The 23,721-nt window shown below is 37.7% G+C and overlaps 1 protein-coding gene across 3 annotated transcripts in view; it reads left to right on the top strand.

Moving 5' to 3' along the window:
• NKTR (natural killer cell triggering receptor) overlaps positions 1–23,721 on the top strand; it is a 46,910-nt gene that overhangs the window by 3,618 nt on the left and 19,571 nt on the right. For 2 of the 3 annotated variants that reach the window (XM_062200627.1, XM_062200628.1), the window contains exons 3-8: positions 9,017–9,091; positions 11,171–11,278; positions 11,792–11,836; positions 13,574–13,661; positions 22,031–22,060; positions 22,574–22,719. In XM_062200627.1, coding sequence (XP_062056611.1) covers positions 9,017–9,091; positions 11,171–11,278; positions 11,792–11,836; positions 13,574–13,661; positions 22,031–22,060; positions 22,574–22,719 — 492 coding nt within the window. Of the gene's footprint in view, positions 1–9,016; positions 9,092–11,170; positions 11,279–11,791; positions 11,837–12,142; positions 12,171–13,573; positions 13,662–22,030; positions 22,061–22,573; positions 22,720–23,721 lie in introns of those variants that run through there. The other variant, XM_062200629.1, reaches the window with a different exon arrangement.

Below are 23,721 nucleotides of genomic sequence, written 5' to 3'. Positions count from 1 at the left end.
TCCCCAATTGGTTGCAACAGCTGGAGCTGTGCCGATTTGAAGCCAGGAGCCAGGAGCCTCCTCCTGGTCTCCTATGCAGGTGCAGGGGTCCAAAGACTTGGACCATCTTCTACTGCTTTCCCAGGCCATAGCAGAGAGCTGGGTCGGAAGTGGAGCAGCCGGCGCCCATATTGGATGCTGGCACTGTAGGTGACAGCTTTACCCGCTACACCACAGTGCGGGCCCCATAGTGTTCTTAATTTTTCTATTGAAATTTTGATGATATCTCACTGTTGCTTTTTAGTGATTACTCTAGGGTTTATAGTGTACAGAAGTGTATTTGACTTTTCACAATGTACTTAGAATTAATATTTACTCCTTCTTCAAGTGAAATGTAGAACCATCCTATCATATATCTCTTAACCCCTCACTTTGTGGTATTTGTCATATATATTATATCTACTAACATTGAAAACTTTTGCTTTCATGTACTGTAGTGAAATAAAGAGAAAAATACTCCTGTGTTTACCATTACTTTTGCCGTTTGTCCACTGATGAAGTCTGGTGAAATTCCAAGTTCCCTATGGAAAATTACTTTAGCATTTTTTCAGGGGTATATCTTCTGGTTGCAGATTCTGTTTTCCTTCCTTCCACCTTCCTTCCTTCCTTCCTTTCATTTTATTTATTTATTTGAGAGGTAGAGTTATAGACAGTGAGAGGGAGAGACAGAGAAATGTCTTCCATCTGCTGGTTCGCTTCCAGATGGCTGCAACAGCTGGAGCTGAGCCAATCCGAAGCCAGAAGACAGGAGCTTCTTCCAGGTCTCTGACGTGGGTGCAGGGGCCCAAGCACTTAGGCCATCCTCCACTGCTTTCCCAGGCCAGAGCAGAGAGCTGGATCGGAAGAGGAGCAGCCGGAACTAGAACTGGTGCCCATATGGGATGCCAGTGCCTCAGGCGGAGGATTAACCTAGTGCGCCACAGCACCAGCCCCTAGTTTTTCTTTATCTGAGAATTTTATTCTGCCTTCCTCACTGTAAGGTGTTTTTACTAGAATAGACTCTGAGTTGATAGTTACTCTGTTAGCACTTGAAAGATGTTTCCCTGCTGTCTGGTCTAGTTAGTTTCTGATAGGAAACCAATAGTCATTTGAATTACAGTTCCTCCATATGTGATGTGTTGCTCTTGTTTGACTGCCTTCAGGATTTTTACTATTTTTTAGTTTTAGCAATTTGATTGTGATATTTGGGTGTGAATTTCTTTTGGTTTATTCTCTTTGAGTTTGCTGATCTTGAACCTGTGTGTGTCTTTTATGAAATTTATGAAGTTTTCAGCCATTATTTCTACAAATATATTTTTGGTCTACCACTTTTTTTCCTCTCCATCTGGGACTTTGGTGACATGAGGATTAGGCCCCTGAGGACCTGTTCATTTATTATCATTATTATTACCATTATTTCCTGCTCTATTTTTCAGATAGGATAGTTTCTCCTAATTGGTCTTCAAGTTCATTGACATTTTCCCCCTTTGTCATCTCTATTCTGCTGTTGAGCACATCGAGTGAATGTTTTTAATTTTAGTTACTGCATTTTTCCTTTTTAAAATTTCCTTTGGTTCTTCTTGGAACTTTGTGTTTTTTCCACTTAAAGAGTGTTTGCCAGGGCCAGCGCTGTGGCACAGTAGGTTAATCCTCCGCCTGTGGTACCGGCATCCAATATGGGTGCCGGTTCTAGTCCTGGCTGGTCCACTTCCGATCCAACTCTCTTCTATGGCCTGGGAAAGCAGTGGAAGATGGTCCAGGTCCTTGGACCCCTGCACCCACATGGGAGATGGGGAGGATGCACCTGGCTCCTGGCTTCTGATTGGCGCAGCTCCGACCGTTGTGGCCATTTGGGGAGTGAACCAATGGACGGAGAAGACTTTTCTCTCTGTTTCTCCCTCTCACTGTCTTTAACTCTACCTTTCAAATAAATAAATAAAATCTTTTTTTTTTTTTAAAGAAAAGAAAGTGTTTGCTCTTACTTGGTGAAGTGTGATTATAGTAGCTGCTTTAAAATCTTTGACTTTTTCAATATGTATGTCATCTCAGAATTGCGATCTTTTAATTACCTTTTCCTTTGGAGAGCTGTGGTTTTCCTGGTTCTTTATATGTCTTTAGATGTTGTATCACTTCCTGGAATTTCCTATATCCTCCCAGAATTGGTGAATCCTGTGGAGGATGTTATTTTTGCTGGTGGTGATATTCTTGAGCTTATTGTAGCAGATAGTCAACCTGCTTAGCTTTAACCTGCAAGCTCATACCCACTTTCTGCTGTATATGGTCGGGTCCACATGTGTGGAGTTCATGCTTGAGCCTAGCTGTTCGTATACAGCTTTATGTGGTTGCTTTCCTGAGCTGTATCTTCTCTGCCATCTTGCCAACACTTTCTGGCCCTCAGGGGCTCCCCTTCCTGATCCTCTGACTAGAAAGCCAGGGCTTTAGTTTTCCTGCTCTGCCAAGTCTGCCCCTAAGCCTAAGCAGCAACAGGAAGGATAGAATGAGTCAAGAAGTGGGCTCTTCTTGTGCTCTTGGACTGTAGGTCTTACAGTCAGAGAAGCATTCCTCTCCCTGGAGTTTTATGTGCCACCCCAGAGTCACTGCTGCTCTCACTGTCACTGCAGCAGTGGGATTGCCTAGGAGCTAGATGAGAATGGGAGAAAATAAACAGAACTCTAGTGATTTTCCACATTCACTGTGATGTATAGAGGCCTTGAAATAAAGGGCATCCCTTCTTGCTCTCATTCACTGTACCTAGTGGGGAAATCCAACCTGATGTCTTTTGATTCCAGGCCAGGAGATACTGAAGAACCACAAAGTTGGAAATTCATTACCAATTTGGTGGTCTTTTGTGGTCTGACTTCCTTTCCTAATCTAACTACTATCATTCATTTTTTCAGTCCTTATTCTTTCATGTTTTTTGTCCAGTTATTTTTGTTGTCGTTGTGTTCAGTGAGAAAGATAGGGTGGAAGGTACTTATTCCATTTTGGCTGGACCTAGGATTCCTTTAAAATTTAAGAAAATTTTCTAACTGGTAGAAATTAACAAATCTTTTTTCATTGTCTTTACAAATAAATTCACATTCTCCTAAAGCATTAGCCTTTTTGTATGAAACGTAATACCCAGTGTGGAAGTACAGATGTAAATTCTCATTGGCAACTTCATTTTTCTGACAGGCAGGTTCATCCTTCTCTGGTTAAATATTTTGTAGGGTTGTTAGTGGTTGGTTAAACTAAGGCTTTCCTAGGGTAGAAGTAAAACAAGAGTGTTTTTTTTTCTCCCCTTCCTTTGGTACCTTTTCCTTGCCTTAGTATTCAGATCTTTGTATTAAGAAATGGGGTGAGCTCTCAGTTTTTTCCCAAGCTATCCCCCTTGATTTGTCAAGGTGTATTTCTCTTCATTAAATTCGGCTAAAATGCTTACTGCTAAAAAGAAATAGGCTAGTGGAAACCTAAGAACTAAGTTTTAGATATCTGTTGGAAAGTTAATCTAAGCCAGTTTAGTCAAGAATGGCCATTAGATTATTTTTAGTACACATAGGGGAGTCACCCGTTAGATAGGTAAGCAGTACAGATTGCCTTTGTAACAACTTTGCTACCAGACTACAGTGAGAACAAATCACATTTTACTGTTCATGGGCATTAGCAAAAACTATCACATATAACTTATACAACCAGTTAATATGAGTTTGATGAAGCCCAGGTTCTTTTCAGTGCTCCAGCTACTGCTTCCTGCCTTGTGAAAACTGCCACATGACACTTTTGGGATGGGGCATCCAAAATCCTCCAGAATCAGTTGATAGACCCTAACCTTTTCAGCGGACCCTGCCTCAGGCTGTACTCCAGAGGCTGATGCTTCAGATTCATAGGTCCTGTTATTGTAAGGATGTGGAGGCTCTCTTGTTCAGTCCATATGTTCTCAGCATCATTAAGTTACAAATAAAAATCCATTTCTGATATTCACATTGCTAATTACAAAGCCATTGGTTGGTTGGAGCTAACCATAGCAAAAATCTTTGGTAGCCACCTCTGGATTATAGACTTATATTATCACCTCTAGAAGGTGTTCTTTCTGCTTAAGGTATAGATTTAAAATTAAGGGTACTCTTTCATGTCAAAGTCTATATAGGTCTTCTTAAATAGTTACCTTAATATACAACATTATAGTAAAAGGCTTGATATAGACTTTTGATTTTCATGTTACAAGGTGCTTTTTTTTTTTTTTTTTTTTTTAAGATTTATTTTATTTATTTGAAAGCCAGAGTTACACAGAGAGTGAAAGAGAGGCAGAGGTAGAGAGAGGTCTTCCATTGTCTGGTTCATTCCCCAGCTGGCTGCAACGCCCGGAGCTGTGCCGATCTGAAGCCAGGAGCCAGGAGCTTCTTCAGGTCTCCCACGTGGGTGCAGGGGCCCAAGGACTTGGGCCATCTACGACTGCTTTCCCAGGCTATAGCAGAGAGCCGGATTGGAGGTGGAGCAGCTGGGTCTCGAACCGGCACCCATATGGGATGCTGGCGCTTCAGGCCACAGCGCCGGCCCCTACAAGTTGCTTTTATGTGACCTGGGTTAAAAGCCTATTTTATCACTCCCATTCTGTTACTATTCAGATTTTTTCCAGAGGCAGCACGACATGTGACATCACAATAGATCAAGTGCGGAAGCAGATAGGAAAATCCATCTTCTAGTAACTCAGACACTAAGAAGATTTTGCAAAAATATGAAACAGTGATACATCTTACTAAATTTTTGTTCATTTTTGATAATAGAAATAAAGTTACTGAAACATTTATGTTAATATATACAGTTACTGCTGTTACTTAGTAAATCAGTAAATATCAGTAATATCACTAGATGTAACTCATAAAAATCTCTTATGGTCCTCAGTTGTTAAGATTATAGAAAAGTAGGGCTGGCGCTGTGACACAGTGGGTTAAAGCCATGGGCTGAAGCACCGGCATCCCATTTGGGCACCGGTTTGAGTCTCGGATGCTCCACTTCTGATCCAGCACCCTGCTTAATGTACCTGGGAAAGCAGCAGAGGATGGCCCAAGTCCTTGGGCCACTGCACCTATGTGGGAGACCTTCAAAGGCTCCTGGCTCCTGGCTTTAGATTGGCTTAGCTCCAGCCATTGCAGACACTTGGGGAGTGAACCAGTGGATGGAAGACCCTTCTTTCTCTCTGTCTCTACCTCTCTCTGTAACTGTGTCTTTCAAATAAATAAAAAGAAATCTTAAAAAAAAAAAGTTTGGTACATTAAAAGATTATAAAAGAGTACTGAAACTGCAAGTTTTTTGTTTTTTTTTTTTTTAAACAGGCAGAGTGGATAGTGAGAGAGAGAGACAGAGAGAAAGGTCTTCCTTTTTGCCATTGGTTCACCCTCCAATGGCCGCTGCGGTCGGCTCATCGCGCTGATCCGAAGGCAGGAGCCAGGTGCTTCTCCTGGTCTCCCATGCAGGTGCAGGGCCCAAGGACTTGGGCCATCCTCCACTGCCTTTCTGGGCCATAGCAGAGAGCTGGCCTGGAAGAGGGGCAACCGGGATAGAATCTGGCGCCCCAACCGGGACTAGAACCCGGTTTGCCGGTGCCACAAGGTGGAGGATTAGCCTGTTAAGCCACGGCGCCGGCCGAAACTACAAGTTTTAAAAATCTTGTAGACAAAGGTGTTCACAAAACTCAAGATTTAGGCTTTATCTGAAAACTTTAAAACTTGTCTAGTTATAATTTCAAATTTACAACAGGTTGAAGGATAAAAATAGTAAAAAGAATACTTATCTATCCTTTATCAGATTTAATAATATTTTATAGCATTTGCTTTATTAATCTTTTTCGTTTTCTTTCTCTTTGCACATACATATTTTTTCCTGAACCATTCAAGAGTGGTGCCTCTTTATCCCTAAATACCAAGGAGTGTGTTTCTTTCTTTCATTTTTTTTTTTTTAAAGATTTATTTCCTTATTGAAAGAGTTACACAGAGAGAGAACAAGAGGCAGAGAAAGAGGTCTTCCATCCTCTGGTTCACTCCCCAGTTGGTCGCAACAGCCAGAGCTGTGCTGATCTGAAGCCAGGAGCCACGCAGGTACAGGGGCCCAAGGACTTGGACCATCTTCTGCTGCTTTCCCAGGCTATAGCACAGAGCTGGATTGGAAGTGGAGCAGCTGGGTCTTGAACCAGCGCACATATGGGATGCCGGCACTGTAGGTGGTGGCCTTACCCGCTATGCCACAGTGCCGGCCCCAGGAGTGTGTTTCTTAAAAATAACCACCATCTCTCTGTGTAACTCTTGACTTTCAAATAAATAAATAAATCTTAAAAAGAAAAAGCACCATGCATTCACCAACTTGATACAGTTTTATGTTAGCATAATATTTAAAAATAATTTTAAAAAACTTTTAAAAATATTTATTTATTTGAAAAGCAGGGTGACAGAGAGAGAGAGAGATCGATTGATCGATCCTCCATCTGCTCCCTCAATGGCATAACAGCTAGGTCTAGACCAGGCCAAAGCCAGGAGGCAGGAACTCCATTATGGTGTCCCACATGAGTAGCAGGGGCCTAAGTGCTTGGGCCAGCCGTCTTCTACTGTGTTACCTGGGCACTTTAGCAAGAAACTGGGTCAAAAGTGGAGTAGCCAGGACTCAAACCAGCACTCCAATGTGGCATGCTGACTTCACAAGCAGAAGCTTAACTTGCTGTGCTGCAACACTGGCCCCTTTGATATAATACTTTTTTTTGTTTTTTAAAGATTTATTTATTTATTTGAAAGAGTTACACGGAGAGAGAAGAGGCAGAGAGAGAGACAGTCTTCCATCTGCTAGTTCACTCTACAATTGGCTGCAACAGCCGGGGCTGTGCCGATCCCGAGGCAGGAGCTGCTTCCGGGTTTCCCATGTGGGTACAGGGGCCTAAGGACTTGGGCCATCTTCCGCTGCTTTCCCAGGCCATAGCAAAGAGCTGGATCGGAAGTAGAGCAGCCAGGACTCAAACCGGCACCCATATGGGATGCTGGCACCACAGGCAGCAGCCTTACCTGCTGCGTCACAGTGCCGGCCCCAATGATAAGCACTTTTGACTTATTCTTTTTCTTTGTAAAATTCATGCTGTACTAGTGTTTTACCTTTAAACATAGTGCTGGTTTTTTATTTGAAGGGTATCTGTTAAGAGGTGAATATTGAGGGGTTGGCGTTGTGGCGTAGCAGGTAAAACCACCGCCTGCAGTGCCGACATCCCATGTGGGCGTCCTGGCTGCTCTACTTCCAATCCAGCTCTCTGCTATAGCCTGGGAAAGCAGCAGAAGATGGCCCAAGACCTTGGGCCTGTGCACCCGCATGGGAGACACAGAAGAAGTTCCTGGCTCCTGGCTTCCGATCAGCACAGCTCTGGCCATTGTGGCCATCTGGGGAGTGAACCAGCGGATGGAAGACCTCTCTCTCTCTCTCTCTGCCTCTCCTCTCTCTGTATAACTCTGCCTTTCAAATAAATAAATAAATCTTAAAACAAAGAAAGAGATGAATGTTGAATTTCATCAAGTGCTGTTTTGGTTTCTGTTAAGATTTTATAGGGTTTTTTCCTTGACTTTAATAATTAGTAGATTTCTCAGTATTGATTAGTATCTCTTTAAATGAGATTGAACTTCAGGGTTTTTTATTTGTTTTATGTCACTTTCTCAGGCTTTGTCTTCCTTTATTTTCCTCCATAAAATGTACTGAGCTTTTCATTCTTACTGAAACGGTAGAGATGACATTGCATCTCAGTTTTATTTGAGAAAGTAATTCATCTATATTTGAAGAGTTACTTAGCACTTCTTTGAATAGTTACTTAACAGCATTGTAGGTTTTAGTCTTACCTTTGATTTTCAGTCTATATCAGCATATATAACAATGTTTCCTTATAAATTCTTTTTCCTAAATTTTGTATTCCTCTGTCTTCTTGATTGGAGTGATGGATTTATTTTTCACCTTATTCATTAATGAAAATTTCTAGGTCTGTATGCACTGATTGAGACAAAGAAGTGATATTCAACACATTTTGCTTTGTGTGACCTGGCAGCTCTAATATCTGGCCTCATATCCCGACTTCTTGGTTCTTTGATTCTCTGATCACTATATCTAACTACTTGAGCCAATTAGTTCATTCTCTTTTGAATTTGTGTGTGTGTGTGTGTATTGCACATTTATTTTACTTACTTGATAGGCAGAGAATTCCCATCTGGTTAACTCCCCGGTTACCTACAACAGTCATGCCAAAACGAGGACGTGGAAACCCAATCCAGGTCGCCCACATAGATGTCAGAGACCCAGGTACTTGAGCTTGTGCCTTAGCAGAAATCTGGAATTGGAGTTGGAGCTGGAACTCAAACCTAGGCACTGCGATTTGGGACATGAGCGTCCTATTGCTGTCTTAACTGCTAACACCAAATGCCCTTCCATTTTGTTTTGTTTTTAGGAACCATAGCCTGTTCTGTTTTTAGTCTCTGAAAGAATAGGATATTGATGTTGTGTATGGATGGGACAGTTCAGGAAGTTGGCTCTAAGTAGTTCTTATAAGAAAGAAAAAAAGCTGAAAGTGGATGACAGAAAAACTGTTTCTAACAGTACTGGCCAGAATGACTATCTTATGATACTCCGTCCTCACTGGCAGGTCCACACATAGATCAGGTATCTGTTAATTGGAAGTATTTTTAAAGACTATTAATAGTTCAGGAAAGGACTATACAAAAAGAGATGAGTAATGTAGAGTCCTTTAAAAGTCACTTAAAATCCCACAATTTTAGGACTAGAATCACTTTGGCTGGATTCAATTTTTAAAGTTAGCCAGTAGAGTAGACCTCTTGTTACTTGGTATCTCCCAGTTAAATTCTTTCCCATCAACTCTTTTTAAAAATTAAAATGGATTACAAACATCTACCTCCCAAATTATTCAGTTTATCTCTTTTCTTTATTCCATGTGAGATATTTAGTCAACTTGCTCATTGGGTTTTTCCCCCTGTGTATTTTATTTCAGTTGGTCGTATTATGTTTCAGCTCTTCTCAGACATATGTCCAAAAACATGCAAAAACTTCCTTTGCCTATGCTCAGGTAAGTGAATTATTAAATTATTCCCAATGAGAAGTCATGATCATGATACAGAGGTTTTTTGTTTTGTTTTGTTTTGTTTTACTATTTATTTATTTATTTGAAAGGTGGGAGAGAGAGACATCCCCATCCAGTGGTCCACTCCCCAAATGCCCACAATAGTCAGGGCTGGGCCAGACTGAAGCCCTGAGACAGGAACTCCATCTGGGTCTCTTTTGTGGGTAGCAGGAACACAAGTACTTGGGCCTTGATCTGCTGCCTTCCCAGGTGCATTAGCAGAGAGTTGAATCAAAAGCAGAGGAGCCAGAACTTGAACCAGCACTAGTATGGGATGTGGGTCCCAAGCAGCAGCTTACATGCTTTACCACGTGCCCACCCTCAGTGAGTTAGAGACTTTTACCTTGCTTAATATAATAAATATTTTCTAGAAAAATAAAGGGCTATGAAATGAGTTTTGCAAATACAAAATTACTTACACTGACTTCCATATGAAATCAAGGAAGCGTTTAAGGGGCAGAGAAGAGAATGGCTTTAAAAATGAAGAGTAAGAAACTCTGTAATGGAGACTTCCCTGTATATTGTAGTTTACATAATAGGACATTTTTATTTTAAGATTTATTTTATTTATTAAAGATAGCATTACAGAGGTAGATACAGAGAGAGAGGTCTTCCATCTTCTGGTTCACTCCCCAAATGGCCACAACCAAGGCCCCTACATGGGTGTAGGGGCCCAGGGACTTGAACCGTTTTCTGCTGCTTTCACAGGTGCATTAGCAGGGAGCTGGATCAGAAATGGAGCAGCTGGGACTTGAACCAGCACTCTAGGCTGGTTTTTTTTTTTTTTTTTTTTTTGACAGGCAGAGTGGATAGTGAGAGACAGAAAAGTCTTCCTTTTTTGCCGTTGGTTCACCCTCCAATGGCTGCTGCGGCCAGCGCATCGTACCGATCCAAAGCGAGGAGCCAGGCGCTTCTCCCGGTCTCCCATGCAGGTGCAGGGCCCAAGGACTTGGGCCATTCTCCACTGCCTTCCTGGGCCATAGCAGAGAGCTGGCCTGGAAGAGGGGCAACCGGGATAGAATCCGGTGCCCCAACCAGGACTAGAACCCCGTGTGCCGGCACCGCAAGGCGGAGGATTAGCCTGTTAAGCCACGGCGCCGGCCCTAGGCTGGGATTTTAACCCTCTGTGCTACAGCACCGGCCCCAAAATAATAGACATTTAAAATTGACTTGTCTTAGTAAAATTTTACAAATTTCACTGCTTTGAACATAAGAGTTCATAAGAACATAAGAGTTCATAAGAAATTTAGGGTTTTAAAATAGACAAAATACAATGAAATTCTGTTTATAAATATATATGGATTTATATTTTGGATAAGTAGAAAAATGGGGACGATACAGTGTCCCTTTAAAATTAGAAGTAGTGAACTAAATTTTTAAAATCCATACTTGGATGTGCAAATGCAGTCTTTCCAACAGCTTTTTTTTTTTTTTTTTTAAGATCCATTTATTTATTTGAAAATCATAGTTAGGAAAGAGAGAGAGAGATCTTCCATCTACTGGTTCACTACCCAGATGGCTACAATGGCCAGCGCTGGGCCAGGCTGAAGCCAGGAGCTTCATCCAGGTCTCCCACATGGGTAGCAGGGGCCCAAACACTTTCCCAGGCCATTAGCTGGGAGCTGGATTGGGAGTGGAGCAGCTGGGACTTGAACCTGGGCTCATATGGGATGTCCTTATCACAGGTGGCGGCTTTACCTGCTAAGCCGTACCACTTGCCCCATAAGCTGCTCCTTAATTCAGTTCTTTATGGGAGTGATAAGCATCTCCTGTCTTACCTCCAATAGCAGGTAGTCTTTACCACACAATTTTATATATATCTATATACATATATATATATATACGCTACTTTGTATTGTTTGTTTCAGTTGATGTGTATGTATGTATGTTAAATTGTCATGCTGTTTCTTAGATTTCTTACGGCTCAGCACAAAAGGAGGGGTTTAACTAAGGATTAATTGGTTAGTTCTTTTCATTGAAGGATGGGTTTGTAGCAAAACTTCATTTCTTTTTTTCCCCCCCTAGGGGAGAAAGGCCTTGGGAAAACAACTGGAAAGAAGTTATGTTATAAAGGTTCTACATTCCATCGTGTGGTTAAAAACTTTATGATTCAGGGTGGGGACTTCAGTGAAGGTAGAGCTAAAACTTATCTTCCTTCTAACTCCTTCAGTTTTTGAAGTGTCTCATTAATACTTTTAATTGTAAATACTGTATCACCGTATGATGTAAATATTATGTCATTAGTGCATGTTTGCTGGGGGCATAGGTAATGTAGATCCAGAATTATGAAAAAGTATTATTTCGTTGTTACATAATTTATTTCAATAATATTATAATTACAAGGTGAATTCTCTTAGAGTTGATTGCCAAAGTACTGTTCAAATCGCGTTTGTCGTAGAATTTGCTGCTGCTTGAAAGAAGGGGGTCATGGAGACCAATTTTTAATGTATTTATTGTAATAGGATTTGAAGATTTGACTTAGAATTTCAAGATGTAGTTCATTGAAGACTCCTAGAATTTTGGTTATCTGCAGTAATTACAAGGTTCAAGGTTCCCTTCACCAAATTGAAAGCATCAAAACATACTTTGTATGTATTAATACATTTTTAATCTTTATTGTGGCTTAACGTCATTCATTATTTGCAGGTAATGGAAAAGGTGGAGAATCCATTTATGGTGGCTATTTTAAAGGTAAGGCCAAGTATTTTATGGTCTTATTTGAGTTCTGATGTTAAAGCAAGTTTGATCATATACTTTTAATGAGAAGAGGTTTACTTATAGTTCACTTTTTGCATGAAACTAATGCTGCATGAAAATACTTTATTTGCATGACATTGGGGATAAATTATATTGTAATATATAACTTATAATTGACAAAATTAATTAAGGCTAACTTTTATGGTTAAACATGACTTTCAGCATGGAGGTTAGGCAACTTTATACATGAAAACTCCTATCTTCCTGCCTAAAACTGTCAACATATTCTTTTGTTTATAGAGAATGTGGTCTTTTGCAAAATGAAAAGGTAAGAGAATAAAGCTCAGTAACACAAGCTCCAATTCTGTTCCCTTGCACCCTTCCTAATAATTTTATGGACAGTCTGGGTCAGGTAGTTGCTGGATTTCTATATTTCTTGAAGATTTGGAAAACTCTATATAGTATTTCATACATGCATTTGTATCTTTTTTTTCTTTTCTCAATGGTTATGAATTCCACATCAGGGAAAAGAACCTACTAGTGGTTTTTTTCCCCCTAAACAAAGCAATTTCTTTGAATAAAAGTTGGTATTTCCTCCTTTCTCAAAGGTTTGTATGTTTTCTCTTCTATACTAGAACTGTATGATTGTGTTTATTCCTACAGTAGTATCATTTGCATAAATCTAACTATTGCACTTGCCCCAAAAAGCCTTAGAAAAGTCAGTTGCAGAAATTTATAATGAAATCCAATATTGGTTTTAACACTGTGATAGTTTCAGTTTTATAATAGTCTTTTATATTTCCTTTGGGAGAAAATGGATTACTACTCTTTTTCAGAAGCCTGTTCCCAAGGTAATCATTTTTTAGTTTTCTATGTTTCTGTTTGTTCTAAAACAAAAAAAAGGTTTTGTTTGTATGAATGTTAAAAGAAAATTTAAATAAGTTTTCAAGGATATTTCTGTTAGAATTAAAATCATCTATTGATTATGATGGATTTTTTTTTACTTTGAACTAGTTGGGAACAACTGTTTAGCAAGTTCTGTTGACGTGTAGCAGTTTAAAAATTAATACTGTTGGACACTAATGTGGTTGTTCCCTGTGGCAGATACTTTTGTGCCTTAAAATGATATTTTCCCATTTAAATTTTTATCTCTCCAGAATATTCTTCTTCAGATAATTTTATGAGCCTATTGATTATCCACATACCTAATTTAATTTAGACATGTCCCTACAACCTATTATATGTCAATTATGTTTTGCTGTCATAGTCTAGCTTCAATTCTTTTGAATAATAAATTTACCATTTGAAAAATAAGTATACAAGAGGATTATTAAACTCTCCATGTATGGTGCATTAGGCAGGCTAATTGGAAATTTGAAGGACATGAGCTTTACTGGAAAGATTCTTCTGAAAATTTCTTTATTGGTTTTCCCTGAAAGTTCTATAATTTATATGTCATTTAGATAAATGTTACTACTAAAAGTGACTGTTCTAAGGCTATTTGTACAAAGTATTAAATATATGTTCTTTTCTTCAAGGCTTTCATTAGTATCTGTTGGCCTTTTATGCTTGTTATTTGATTAGTTCAATTTTTTTTTCTAAATATTCAGTCATGTATCTGTACTGACCAGAAGAGGAATTTCATCCTGTGCTTTCTGTTTATTACTTGAACATGACTTTAAAAAGTGACTTAAAATTGGAGACTGACAAATTTGTGTTTTCTTCAAACAGATGAAAACTTTATTCTCAAACATGACAGAGCGTTCCTTTTGTCAATGGCAAATCGAGGGAAACATACCAATGGTTCCCAGTTTTTCATGTGAGTAGGCATAATTCAGAGATGAGCTTTTCCTAAACAGAGAAGCGCTGTTCATGGGAAAGATGGTACAGTTAAACCAAGGTTAATGCGAAAATTCTGTCAACTTGGTTCATATTAATTTCTCCTGGTCTAGTGACTGGTAAGCTCTACCAGCCACCTCAGCATTCAGCATACATCCTGGATTTGAAGAGTGCAACTTAGCAAATGTACTTTGAGGATATACATTATTTTCCAAATAAACTGTCATCATAAGAAACAAAATTGTGTTTGGCCCTTACCAAATTTTGGGACTCAGTTTACTAAAGTTGTATTGGAACATAAACTTGAATATTTAAAAATTTAAAAATTGCCATAATTTAGGACCAGATGTACCCTTGGCATGAAAGGCAGTTGGTTTAAGTAAACTATTGTATGTTGTTGTTTTCCTTTTACTGTTGTTCTTTGAGCCAGTTTTGAGAGAGGTACCATTATTTTCTGATACATAGGTGATTTGCTGTTGAGCCAGCATTTTTAAAAACTTAAACTTAGCAAGGTCTCTGTGAATAATTGAATTAAATCAATGTTGCTGTCAGATCTGCCAGAATTTATGATGAGATTATCACTCATGAATTTCAGAATGCTAAATTTTCTTTTTAAAAGTAATTCTCTTTACATGCATGCACAACCAGAAACTTCTCTCATCTGAGAATTCTAAATAAGACCTTTGGCATACTTTTAGCTATATATTATTATCTAAAGCTATTTCAAAACCTTACTTTATTATGATCCTATCATATAAAATGTGAAAGAGGATTATCCAGTGTGAGGTTTAATATTTTTGATCGGAAGTAAATCTCAGTTGCGCTATGTATGTTGAAGAAATATTTAATTTGTGATTTATCAGAAAAAGTTTTCCCTGTCATCTTTCTGAATGGATGAGTATGAATGGCGCTTCCCTGTCTCTAAAGGAGTGAATTATTCATAAAAAAACTCAGGTTTTAAATCTGTCTGAAAAATAGATTTCCTACATGATCTGATAAAGTTCAGATAAGGGACATTCTGTTCCTAAGAATGTCCTAAAAATGGAAAACTGATGTAAAATTATACTTGGAATTACACAGGGAAGAGATCTAAAACAGTTGTTCCCATAGGTTATATTAGTTACTATATTTCTTTATGAGAGTACTTTTTAATTCTTAACCTTCTTAGGGGCCATTAAAAAGTAGAGAGAAATCTTTTCAAAAATGTCTTTTCTAGTAACAGTGTAGAAGCTGTTTACTCTTTGAGATTTCCCGTTTCCATTTTTAATCTTATCTGAACTGTGAACATGAAAAAGTTATGATTCATTGGTCAAGAAGCTACCATCTGAGGGCTCTAAAGTTTCTTTTAGGTTTTTTTTTATATCATACATTAAACATTTGAGTTATCAGGTAACAGCAGCTTCTTGCCATTATTGCACACAGATTAGTTTGTGTATAAGATATTAAGAACTAAAACTAGTATACCTACATAGATTAATTAAAATCCAGTATATGAGATTTTTCCTTTAAAAATCTTATAAAAAATTATCTTATTTTTATGTTACTTAGTACTTGCTTAAATATTTCCTAGGAATATTTTGTAAAGGTTGTTCCTGTTTTATACATGGTCTAGTTGGACTACCGTTTTTGAAGAGGATTGTCAAATGAAGAATTTTAGCATCAACAAATTAGGATTTTCATAACTAACTGTAGATGGCACTAAAATCACTATGAACTTGCTATCAAAACAAAATGTTTTCCTTTTAGTTTGAAATTTATTCTGGGAAAGCATTTGCTGTTAAAAGCAATGTGGGAAGTATTTGAGCATGTTTGTACACACAAAATCCCCTCATCTCTTTTTTTAAAGAGGTGTCTGTGCCTGTGCACTTTCTTTATGCTGGCTACAAATACGTTTCCCATGTGTTGGAGGATAAGTCTAACATTCACATTTCGGAGCAAAACATATCCTTGGTTTTATAGAAAGGATACATAAGATAGAAATGATGGACCATGAAAGAAACGTTTGAAATTCTGAGTCTTGTAAGGCCAGATCCCTTCGGAGATGAAAATGTAATGCAGTATCCTCAGGTTGTGTATATGATCACAGAGAACAGCTCTGAGGGTCATAGAGTTAACTGATGATTTCCCATGGCTGGCTCCTGGCTTTTTTCATGCTACCGCAACTCCTTTGTCAGCTTGAACAATGGTTCCGGAATGTGAAAAAGAAAGCATAGTGTAAGAATGGATGGTAAAATTAAAAAAAAAAAAGCTTCTATAGTTTCTATTTTATGAGATTAATAAGGACTTTTAATACGCTTTGACAAGATTGCATTGGTAGTTTTATCTGTTACTCTGGATTTCCTGAGGAGTAAATTTGTTACCATTAGTGTGGGTGTTTGTAAAATGTCCCTCAAGAAGTCCTGTGCCTTGTGCATTAACTAGTTAAGTGTCTATCTTGCATACACACTTTAAAACTTCCTAAAGCATACATTATTGTTATTGAACGTAATTTTGGATATGTTTCTTTCTTTTATAAAAGTATTATGTATGTGACAAAAATCAGATTTTCTTCTATAAAGCTATTTGTAATTTTTATAATAATTGCTTATATCTATTGTTACATTTGGCTTAATGATTTTGCTTTTGGGGGCTTACATAGAAGAAAACTGATTATTTTTTGAAGTAGTGCTGTTCAGGAAATGTGAACAAAGTGATGTATGAATCACTAAAGAGAAAATGGTTTGTTATACTGAAGTATGTTTGAAGGCATTTAAAGACTTGGGACCAAAGTTACCAAGTTAATTTGGTGTTTACTTGTTTTATCCTTGTTGTTATTGATTTTTTTAGGTCTAAGACCAAGTGCAAGAAATAAAGGATTGCAAAGTCTTAAAGTGGAAAGGGACTTAGAGATGATCTAATTAAAACTTTCTGTCTCTAAATAATGCTAAGTAAGGAATACCCATGGGAAGTTCATGGTATAGGATTTTTGCTCATAAATTACAGAAATTGATAGCCAGAAAAGTGATGAACAGCTATAAGCTACATAATTTTATTAATGACCCTGCTCTATTTTAAGATATCTGAAGTATCAAGCATTTTGCTGGAAAATAAATGACATTTGGAGAAATGATTTTTTTCTCCTTTAGTTTTTGTTTATTCAGTCTGGCTCTAATTTTCATATACATTCATCAAAAAGATAAGATATTACATTAAGTAGTCACTTAAAAGATTACGTAGATAGTTAATAACTGTATATTCAATAACTATACTGGGAATGGACGCTAAGCTTACTGTCAGGAAGCCTTGGTTTTAGTTTTATTTTATTTCTGTACACCTTGAGTTAGTTTTTGTCTTTTTTCTTTTTCTTTTTTTTGTAAAGTATCTATCCCTACTTTCAGAGATAAAAATTTTGGTGTGAAAATATGATCATTAAAGTGTTTTGTAGGATGTCCCAAGTTTCTAAATATATGGGGTGATTTTTTTTAATGCAGACATTGTCTTGCCTAAAGGAAATGATTACCACTGCCTGCTTCTCATCAGTCTGAAAGGTGCCTCAAAGTTTGCTTTGGACCCTAAATCAGGAGCAGCAGGTGTAGGGCAATAGTCTGTGTGGCTCAGTGTCATTGCTAGCCTTTGGAGAACAGTCCCTGTCACTGGCCTCTGTCAAGTTAAAAAATATCAGACAACAAAATAATATGGAAAAGTCAAACTTTGAACTTAAAACAAAAAGTTTATTTTAATTTAAAAGTTGGACACGGGATAGTGCTGGGGGGAACATACAACGTTGTTTCATGTCATTGAAGAACAGACTTAAAGTGGCTGCCTGCCTGAATGGAAGAGACAAGTGCTGATCGTTTCAGAGCAGTGAAGAGTTGAGGGGTGCTTGGTTTTAATGAGTTTCTAAAGCTGTGTTGATATTTGGGTAGCAAAAGCAGATTTGGGATGGAAATGCTTTTCTCACTTACATCTTCATAAATTTGTGTGAGAAGAAATGCTAGCAAATGTTAATAGCCTGACTTTTTCCTTCCCTTTTTTGGGTAATACCTTCCTATGCTAATTTCACATTTTTTCATGAGCAAAGATGTTCTCCCAGTATCAGCGTAGTCCTTCACATCCAGGGCTCATGAATATTTTGTGTTATGTGACATGTAAGTTAGCAACACAGGAAAAACTTTGTATGTAGTTACATGTGGTATGTGTTTTTAGGTGGATTTTAGAAAGCTCATGTCTTTTGGTGACTTTGGACCCATATAGATAGAGCCTCATAAAGAGATGTGGTTGGTTTCTCTTGCTTTCACACGGGCTTCGGTGCTTTGTATAATTTGGTGCCTCTTCCTATAGTGTGGTAGTTTTAGGAGTTGAAGGGAAAGAATTGCACATTAAAAACTAAATTACACAGAAACCATTTTATTTTATTTTCCCCTCTGTACTATGTTACACCTAGAGTCAATTATTTTCTACAACATTCATTGAAAGCTCTGCATTATTTCAAACATTATGTTCTGTTTGTAACACCAGTTGGTGTGTCAGTGCATTCACGAGAAATTAAAGCTTGTTTTTAAATATTTAAAGAATATGTCCAAAACTCCCTACAAAGCATTTTGTTCATGTTATAATAGGGTTTTTACTCTGAGTAGTAGTAATATGTAGGTTTAAGATTTCACACAGTTAAAAATGTTTGAATAAATATATATTCATAATCAGGGAAATCAGGAAAAGAAAATGCTGTGGCCACGATTTAACAGCATACTCCTATACTTCCATCTCTCTTGCTTTTTTATCCTCCTAGAAGCTACCTAGAATTCTAGCTATACTGCTCTATTATTTTTATTTTCATATTCAGTTTCAAAGTGAATGTAATGGCAGTGAACAGTAACCATAGTCAACACAGTTGCCCATTACTTCCTGAAAGTGGTTTGTTGTGATGTGTAACTGAGAAAAGATTCTTTAACTATTTGAAATGAACTAGTAAAAAGTATCTTGAAATTTTGTTTGTTTGAATATCTTAACTCAGTTTTTTTCCAATGAGCTTTTTGTTTCAACTTCTCCTGGGCATTCAGGTTTTTATATTTATGTATGTACTCAAGATACATTATTCTCTTTTTGAGAAAGATGTTAGTTGCCTTAGCTAGTTTCTGGGGTTTTGTGAAAGGATGTGTAATGTTTTGTTGCTAGCTATTATTGGCACTCTAGTATTAACAGTATTAAGAATTTGAGCAGGTTCTTATTTTAACCACAGTGCCTTTCTCTTAAGCATTACTCATCTCTACATGAATATCCTATATGAAAGAAAATTTAGAGCCCTCCATTTTAAAAAGCTTTCTTGCTTTGCATAAACTTGAAAATATTTAATTTCAAAGTTATATTGATATTAAAACATAGATTCAGTCTTGTCTTAAAAGTGTATTACAATTTATTTCTTGCCATTTTTGTGTAAAATTTACAGAAAGAGTGTTACATCGTGCGCTCCAAAGGTAATGTCTCATTACTCTTAAGGCTCTCTCTCTCTCTCTCTTTCTTTGCCTTTATCTCTTTAATCCTGTTGTTTTGTGCATTGAAACATTTTAAGAAAAAAAGCTTTCTGCTTGATCTGTGTAGCAGCAATACATGTAAAACAAGCGTGTTTTATTGCTGACGGTTAATCCTGGAAAGTATATTTTAATTTCAGTGGCTTGTTTCCACCAAGTTTCTACACATCTTCTGGTGGGAGAATGAGGTTATATTTTATATCATAGTTTTAGATCTCATTTCAGTGCAGAATTAGTAATTTCTGCACAAAACCAAAAGCTTCTCTGATAATGATATACAAATGTAGAATTGTTTTGGGGATAACCTTGAAACTGTCCAATTTCTAGGATTTACAAGTTTAAATGAACTAGATTTAAAGTAGATTCCAGGGTGAGGAAAACTGGAAAATCAGTGTGTTAAGGAGAAAAATGGAATTGTAAATATTGAAAGGTTTTATAATTGAAATGTTCTTTGTGATTGTTTCTTAATAAACTTCAGTAAACCTACAGTTTCTGGCCTTCTTCAGGTCTTAACTACTGAGTATGTGTCGCCACTGCACCGTTCTTGAAACAGCTTTGTAGTGTTGAAAGATGAATACGATGTTAGTGGCGTGAGATCTCTGCCCATTTTATTAGCCTAGACTGAGCAGATTGTTTCCCCCTGCCCTTTTGTAGTCCCGTGTGGTTAATGTCCTCTGTTTAGGGTCAGCCTAACGCCAGCGAGCCCGCTTTTTATTGGGATTTCTGATCCTGGAATATAGGCTGAGAACTCTAGAGGGCTTCTTTTTGTTAAATACTTTCAGCATTCTTAATACATAGTCTAACCCAGTTAAAGTACAAATTTCTATTTCTGCATGCTGAATTTCAGGTGTGAATAATAAAATTAAATTTTTCACACCAGTTTGGGCACCATGGGCAGGCTGAAAGTTGTTTTTGAAAGAGTTATTCCTGTCTTCATTTTTCTTCACTACTGCAATAAAAGACCACGTTTGTTTATTCTTCAGTTTTCCTTGCATTAAAAACCAAGCTTGACCGCCATGGAGATAGCTGTTCCATCAACAAACTGAGTCTCAATCGTTTGTTGCTGCGTCACCACAGTTAGCTAGAGTGTTCTTTGTACCATTTGCTCCAAAGATTTGCCATCGATGGTTTTTACAAAATTCCATTAGCCAAGATGGCGAATTGAATTGGGCTCTGAGTGTTTTAGAAGAATCTGTAGGCTTTCCCCAATCGCGTGATACTGGAGAGAGGATCAAGAAAGGAAAAGAAATCTAACGAATCAATAAATCATTCATTGTTTTTATTTCTACATATTTGAAGCTGATCCTCACATTGTGGAGTATTTTTGCCTTTTTTAAGCACTCTTTACATCTTTCATATAATGGAGTCACTGTCTAGCTCATGTACTAACTTCACTGTGCTTTGGTAAAGTCGTGTAATTATGGGAAGCACACTTCTAGCTTAAAAAGTACTGTCCAAGGTAGTTTCTGAATGCTAGTTTAATGATTTAAGCATTAATGCCTCACCAATTTGCTAGATTTTCTTTCTCTCTGTTTTTTTTTTTTTTATTTATTTGCTGCCTGTTTTTATTTTTATAATTACACTGGCTTTAATTTCCACTTCTCTATCCTCTAAGGAATATTTGAGACTTATGGTTTTAAATTCAAGATTCCTTTAAAATTCTAGAACTTCTTGACATTTTTAATTTTTAAAAATTCTGTAGTCCTCTTACAGAACTGAATATTCTTAAAGTAAGTATAAGCATTACAATTCCTTGTACGATAAAGATTAGCATTGTTGTGAAGGTTAAAAATGTGTTTTGTAGATTTACATGTGTTAGAATTGTTAAACTGAACATATAAATTTATTTGAGAACTTCTAGTACAATTGACTACTTTAACATGGCCTGATAGTCAGTGATTTTTTTTCTGTCTTTCAAATGTCTATTTCTCATTCTTACAAAGTACTAGTGGCATATAATTCTGACCCGTTTTTTAATTTTTTTCCATTGCATTTCACACGACGTGAAGATTTGTGAAAATGCTATGGGAAAATGTGCTTGGGTTCAAAATATCCTAACTAGGTGTGCCCTCTAGGCTTCATAAGATTGTGATGATCTGACAATTTTTGATTAGAGAAGAAACCAGTTGGATGTTTTCTGGGCCATGGAAATTTAAGAAGTCTAGAAAGTTACCTATCATTACTTACTTTATTGTCAGAATGTAAACAGATGGAAGATTTTCTCCCAGTCACATTTTCAGAATTGCTGTGAGTGGCAGAGCTTCCTCTGGAGTGAAGGAAGAGGGACAGGGAGTTCTGAGAAGAGGGCTTCTGGGTCCTTCCTTCCTTGCTTGCCTTACAGATGCAGACTGACTCAGTATCGGAAATAACAAAGAGAACTCATTTAAGGGGGGGGGGGGGGGGCAGGCAAGTGTTGATCACACTTCTCTTTCCATAGGGCAAATGTTAGGTGCTTTTTCTTATTTGATTATGCTGGTATATTCTGAATTTTTTGTTTGATTCTGTTTTTTTGTTTGTTTTGGATTTCAGAGTAATTGAATGTGTATTTATGCTGTATATTTATGGCTTATAAGTCGGTCTATCCCATATGTGTATACAGTCTAATAGAGATCATTTTTTAATTTTTAATTCATTATAAGCTTAAGGATCTTTGTTAAGTGAGTAAAATGATTATTGCTGTTTTTGTGGTTTTGAGATTAGATGTATCTCATGTTTAATTTTTTTCCCCTGTCTTTTTATCTTTACTTCTTTGTTCTCTACATGCTGTGTTTAAACTCTTCTGCTCTCTTCACCTGAACACATCACTTTTGACATCATCTTTGTGTTGATATTTATTACACAGTACCACAAAACCTGCACCACACCTGGATGGGTAAGTGTCCTGTTCTTACTACCTAGGGTTACTTGTTGGGTGGCCAGCCATAAAGATAGATTGGACCATGGATGAACTTTCCACAGGGAACCCTTGATGTCTGGGTTACTCTCTTGTAGCCAGGGGTCTTCCTTTGGAACTCCAGGGTGCAATGGTTTTGAGACCACACACCTCTTATGGCAATGAAGGGGATTTTCACCCATATTCATGCAGCTTGAGAGTCCCTGTCAGGACAGTTTCTGAGTATCAAGTGCAGTCTGATGGTTATCAGACACTGTAGCCTAAATGCTGAAGAAGCATTGCTTTAAAGGCAAAACACTGAGGCCAAGTTTGAATAGTTTGTTCCTTTTATGAAGCAGATTTCAAGTTCTCATTCCCTTCTAGTTGCTTTGTATATCAAATCCTTGGATTTTATTTTCATATCTATGGACATGTCTTTTATAACACTTTTCTTAATTACTGTTCATAGCTTAATTACCAACCAACTATTTCATCAATTTTTATTGTGATAAGGGTGCACGTTGTCTTTGGACTGGTTATTTCCGGTTTTGAAGTAATTGAACAAATTGAAAATCTGAAAACTGATGCTGCCAGCAGACCTTACGCAGATGTGCGAGTTATTGACTGTGGAGTACTTGCCGCGAAATCAACCAAAGATGGTAAGAACTCTTTTGAAATAGAGGAAGCTAGGATATAGGTGTGAAGCTTGTTGAAGACTGTAACTTAAATGGATTTCAGTACTGAAAAATGCATATTCATGCTCTAGCCGTAGCCCTTGATTCCTGCCTGTCATACTTCATATCCAAGCCATCAGCAAAGCTTGTCAAATCCTACCTCTTATTACTTCTACCTCATAACAGCCTGATCGCAAGCCCCAATGTCTCGTGCCTGGATTCTTGCAGTAGGCTTATACTTGTTCACCTTGCTTCTTCCATCTTTTCTCCCTTTTTATCTTTTCTGAGCAGCAGTGGCCCTCTAACTGACATCGTTGCTGATATCCTTGGCCCTCTATGATCTGTCCTTAACAACAGAGAGATCCCTTGTGTGTTTCATATCCAAGTCACCCTTGCACCAAGAGCTGCCTTCTCAACCAGCCTAAGCCAGAGTCTCTCCAGTGGTCTGTAAAGCAGCCCTTGATGGCCTGGCTCTCTGATGACTGACTTCCACCTCATTCGTAGCCTTCCAGCCACATTGACCTTTACTCAGACATGATAGTCACTCCGGGACATTGTGCAGACTGTACTCTTGGGACACTCTCCATTAAGATATATCCAGCTGTACCTATAATGCATGAAATCTGTTCTCTTTAAATAATAAACTACACAATAAAGAAAAGCCATATCTGCCTAGACTGTCTTACTTTCTTTTAGATCTCTTCCTCTTCTTCTTCTTCTTCCTCTTCCTCTTCTTCTTCTTCCTTCTTCCTTCTTCTTCCTTCTTCCTCTTCTTTTTTTTTTTTTTTTTAACTTTTATTCAATGAATATAAATTTCCAGTGTACAGCTTATGGATTACAATGGCTTCCCCCTCCCATAACTTCCCTCCCACCCACAACCCTCCCCTCTCCCGCTCCCTTTCCCTTTCCATTCACATCAAGATTCATTTTCAATTCTCTTTATATACAGAAGATCAATTTAGTATAAAGATTTCAACAGTTTGCACC

The sequence above is a fragment of the Lepus europaeus genome, chromosome 9, assembly GCF_033115175.1.
Source record: "Lepus europaeus isolate LE1 chromosome 9, mLepTim1.pri, whole genome shotgun sequence".
NCBI classification, from domain to species: Eukaryota; Metazoa; Chordata; class Mammalia; order Lagomorpha; family Leporidae; genus Lepus; species Lepus europaeus.
The sequence above is the reverse complement of the archived record's forward strand: the minus strand, read 5'-3'. Positions and strand labels throughout refer to the sequence as shown.